At 34.1% G+C, this 4,292-nt stretch overlaps 1 protein-coding gene across 1 annotated transcript; it reads left to right on the top strand.

The window, feature by feature from the left end:
• Positions 1-2,909: 2,909 nt before the first annotated feature.
• Positions 2,910-3,898, top strand: LOC102497147 (olfactory receptor 6C76-like). Its single transcript, XM_006169535.1, has 2 exons — positions 2,910-3,758; positions 3,809-3,898. The coding sequence occupies exons 1-2, from the start codon at positions 2,910-2,912 to the stop codon at positions 3,896-3,898; spliced, it is 939 nt and encodes a 312-aa protein (XP_006169597.1).
• Positions 3,899-4,292: the final 394 nt, after the last annotated feature.

The raw sequence follows: 4,292 nt of genomic DNA, 5'->3' as shown, positions 1-4,292 counted from the left end.
AAGAGAGGGAGACAGGCATCCCAAAGAGTGTCCTTATGCCATGATCCACTCCCATTCTCAGCCAGCCTGGATCATGGGCATGTGCACAAAGAAAAACAGGACCATTTGCAGGTGCATCCAGTTGCTTCACTACTACACCACTGCCTGCTCCTATTACCTTTTTCTTTATTCAGTATTTTCATGGTCACTGTGAAACTCTGATGACCTTCCAGAGTTACAAGTTACAACAAAGTTAATTCTAACATTTTTGCTCAAATTATTTTGTTTCTATGGCAAGATGGATCCTTCGAGCTGCATAGTTTTCCATTTTTAACTTAAGTTTCATAGGTTGTTAAAAGAAAATCCTGGCCAGCAAGTAATGTGATGGTTAAGGCAGTTGGATCCAACATGACCCACTACAAGCTTCAAATCTCAAACCCAGATGCTTGGAAATCACACCAGGCATGTGCATACAGGTCTATAATCTTAAAAGTAGAAATGGAAGAGAAAAGATTGCTGTGTGAACATCTCCCCATGGGAGATGCGTTCTCTCTCTCTCTCTCTCTCTCTCTCTCTCTCTCTCTCCTTCTCCCCTCTCTCTCTCTCTCTCTCTCTCTCTCTCTCTCTTTCCTCTCTCTCCTCACTCTCCTCTCTTTCTCTCTCACCATCCCCTCCCTCCCTCCCCCGCCCCATGAGTGCACAGACCCTTTAGCAGATTTTTTAAAAAGTGGCAATTTACAATTTGTCTTCGGGTTACTTCATTTAATCTATGAGAAAAATTTTAAAGATAAACCTTAACTTCAAAATTCCCATGTACTCATCTTAGATAAAGTAGAGGAAGTTTCCATGAGATTAAAGGAATGAGATGCATGTAGCAGTAAATGTTAAAGCATATTTATAACTCAATTTCAGAAAATCTTTCCAGGAAAAAGAAAAATTATTCTTTGAAGCAATTTCTTTATTGTAAAGGCTAAAAAAATTATAAACATGTATAATAGCAAATTACCTGAATATATGAAATAACCTAACTCGTGATGAGACATAAGAAAGGTGTACTGTTTTGGAGTGAAGAACACGTTAATAATCGCCACATCCTCAGTTTCTGCAGTATAAAGGTGAGAAATTATGTTTCCATCTAAAACTCAGAAATTAGTAATACATGCATCTTAATTAGAAGCATAGAAATATGTGCCAAAACAGTCAGCCCAAATTGTAAGTGACTAGCTCTGGGAAAAGTAAAAGATGCACTGCTGTTTTTCATAATAAATCTTATAAAACACTTTGCAGTTATATTATTTGCATAATAACTTGAGTAAAAAAATAATTAAATAAATAATGGGAAATAAATATAACAATTACAGTTCTCCAGAATGATATGTACTTCTTATTCAACTTTTCATTAGCTGAACCCCCAAATTGCCCCAAGTTCAATAAAATGGTGAGAAAATCAAACAGAAAAAAAAACATTGTTTTAAGTAACTGCTATTCAATTATTTAATATTAGCAAATAGTACAACATTTAATAATTATGTCAATACATTGCCATGGACTTTGAAAGGGTCAGGGAATTAAAGGGACCTGAAAATTGAGTGTTGTTTTTATCATGGCAAACATATATTAAACATTTTTATAGGTGCCATTGATAATGAAGTCATTGAAGAATAAATATACCCTAAGGGATGAAACTGTTTATACCTAGTGGGAGTCAAGACATTTCACTTAATGAGACTTACAGATCCTCAATTTTTCACTTAATGATACTTATAAATCTTCAACTACACTGCTTGGTTTTGACCGGTCATATTATTTTAGGGCAGTTGGTAAATACCTGCTAATGTCTAGACACTTGCTGGTGACTGATAATCAGAGTAAAATTTCTCTTCTGTTTTCTCCTTGGCAGAGCAAATTGCAGTTCTGTTGTAACTCCGTCTACGACTCATTTAAGAAGCAAAGAGCTAATTAGAACCTACTGTCTATCTGAAGAAAACTTCAATATTAATGGTATGCTTTCCTTTTATCATTTTCCCTTATTATCTTATCTCTTTTCTACTTCCTCATTCTTCTCCCCTATTTTATTTTTCTTCCTCTCCCTGCCTTTTGTTTTCTTTATCTTGCATTTTGCTTTATTCTCCCATTTTCAGAACTATATGCAACAGAAACATTGCATTTCTTCATTCTGTTTAAGCCAGGTTAGCAATGCAATCAAAAGGACTTAGAATTGTAATAGAAGATGATAAAAGTGAAGAGTAGGAAGAGAAATTAAGAGATAAAATAGGGACAAGACACAAATAGGTTCAAAAAATTAGAAAGAATTGAGCAGAGTATTGATTAGTTGAACAGAGGGGCAAAAGACAAAATAACTAATGTTGTGGTCATAATAACATTGAACTTTTTTCAGTATTTATCTTGAGCCTAAAGCTGGGTTTCTGTCCTCAATCATCATAACATTTATACAGCATTCAACTTCTTTTTTGTACTGAGAATCAACTCCTTGAGACAATTGCATTCAAATTACTGTCAATATGATGAATAACATGACATCTCAGCCCTTATATACTGAAAAAAGATGGAATCTATTATATATATATATGTATATATATATATATACACACACACATATATATATTCAACTTTTTTATCTCATCCCCATAAATACAACTGAGTCCAAATATAAAGACAATTTATAAGATAATCTTATTTCTATAGATTTGAAGAAAATATTTTCCTCAAAGTATGAAAAATAATAAATCTTACTAATTTATCTTACATAAGTCATTTCAATAAAGCTCCTTATTAGTATATATAATCAATAACAATTACGGTATTTTGACATTGTGACCTTTACATTTTTCCATTGATTTACCATTACATAATTTTTTCTTAATATTTTTACCAGAGCAGAAGCAAATCAAAAAGCATCCATGAAAAACATGAAAAACCATACAACAGTGACAGTGTTTATTTTAGCAGGATTGACAGAGGACCCCAAATTGAAGATTGTGCTGTTTATCTTCCTTCTTCTTACCTACTTGCTGAGCATCTCAGGCAACCTGATTATCATTACCCTTACCCTGTTGGATTCTCATCTCAAGACCCCGATGTATTTCTTTCTTCGAAATTTTTCCTTCTTAGAAATTTCATATACAACAGTCTGTATCCCCAAGTTGCTTGTTAGCATGGCAACTGGTGACAGAACCATTTCCTACAACTGTTGTGCAACTCAGTTATTTTTTGCTTTCCTCCTTGGTGCATCTGAATTTTATCTTCTGGCTGTCATGTCCTATGATCGCTATGTAGCCATCTGTAAGCCTCTGCATTACACCACTATCATGAGCACCAAAATCTGTATTCAGCTGGTGATTGGCTCTTGGATTGCTGGTTTCCTCATTATTTTTCCAGGCCTCATTTTAGGTCTAAGCCTAGATTTCTGTGACTCCAATATCATTGATCATTTCTACTGTGACACTGCTCCTCTACTGCAAATCTCCTGCACAGATACGCATCTGCTGGAAATGATGAGCTTCATCTTAGCTTTGATGACACTCCTGATCACTTTGGCATTAGTGATTCTATCATACACATATATTGCTCTAACAATTTTAAAAATCCCTTCTGCCACTCAGAGAAAAAAGGCTTTTTCCACTTGTTCTTCCCACATGATTGTCCTCTCCCTCTCCTATGGCAGCTGCATCTTTATGTATATTAAACCCTCAGCCAAAGAGAGAATATCCTTAACAAAAGGAGTTTCAGTACTCAATACTTCAGTTGCCCCACTTTTGAATCCCTAAAAGGAGTTTCAGTACTCAATACTTCAGTTTCTCCACTTTTTAATCCTTTCATTTATACTCTAAGGAACCAGCAGGTGAAGCAAGCATTTAAGGACCTGCTACAAAGAGTTCTGGCTTTATCTAAGAAGTAGAATCATAATAAGATATACAAGAAAAATTAATGATTAAAAATAATTACAAAACAGTGTCTGGACTGGGCCCATTTTCCCATTATCCCATCTAATATGTAATCATATTTGTCTTTTCATTTCTTTATGAAGTGTCATGATATTTACATAAGCTGTCTTTCCTCAGTAATGATTTCCCTTTCAAGAGAGGTAAACATTTTTCTCTTTTGTTATAAGCATTTTCAAATCAGATCCTTTTCCTTTCCTCTTTGTTCATTGAAGTGTAGCTAATATTTGATTGTTAAACAGCAATATATCAGTTCATTGAGGCTATTAATTTTTTCCACATACATACTGTGTATTTAATTAAGATATTTTATTTTATGCAAAATCGTAATAAGCTCAAAAGAATTATATT

The sequence above is a fragment of the Tupaia chinensis genome, unplaced genomic scaffold (genome assembly GCF_000334495.1).
Source record: "Tupaia chinensis unplaced genomic scaffold, TupChi_1.0 Scaffold147193_1, whole genome shotgun sequence".
NCBI lineage: Eukaryota > Metazoa > Chordata > Mammalia > Scandentia > Tupaiidae > Tupaia > Tupaia belangeri.
This window is presented reverse-complemented; position numbering and strand designations above follow the sequence as displayed.

Bases quoted from the DNA above. Each gene is read 5' to 3' on its own strand.
- LOC102497147 (XM_006169535.1), top strand. From the start codon at position 2,910: ATGAAAAACCATACAACAGTGACAGTGTTTATTTTAGCAGGATTGACA. The intron at 3,759-3,808 runs AATCCCTAAAAG...TCTCCACTTTTT, and splicing joins CTTCAGTTGCCCCACTTTTG to AATCCTTTCATTTATACTCT.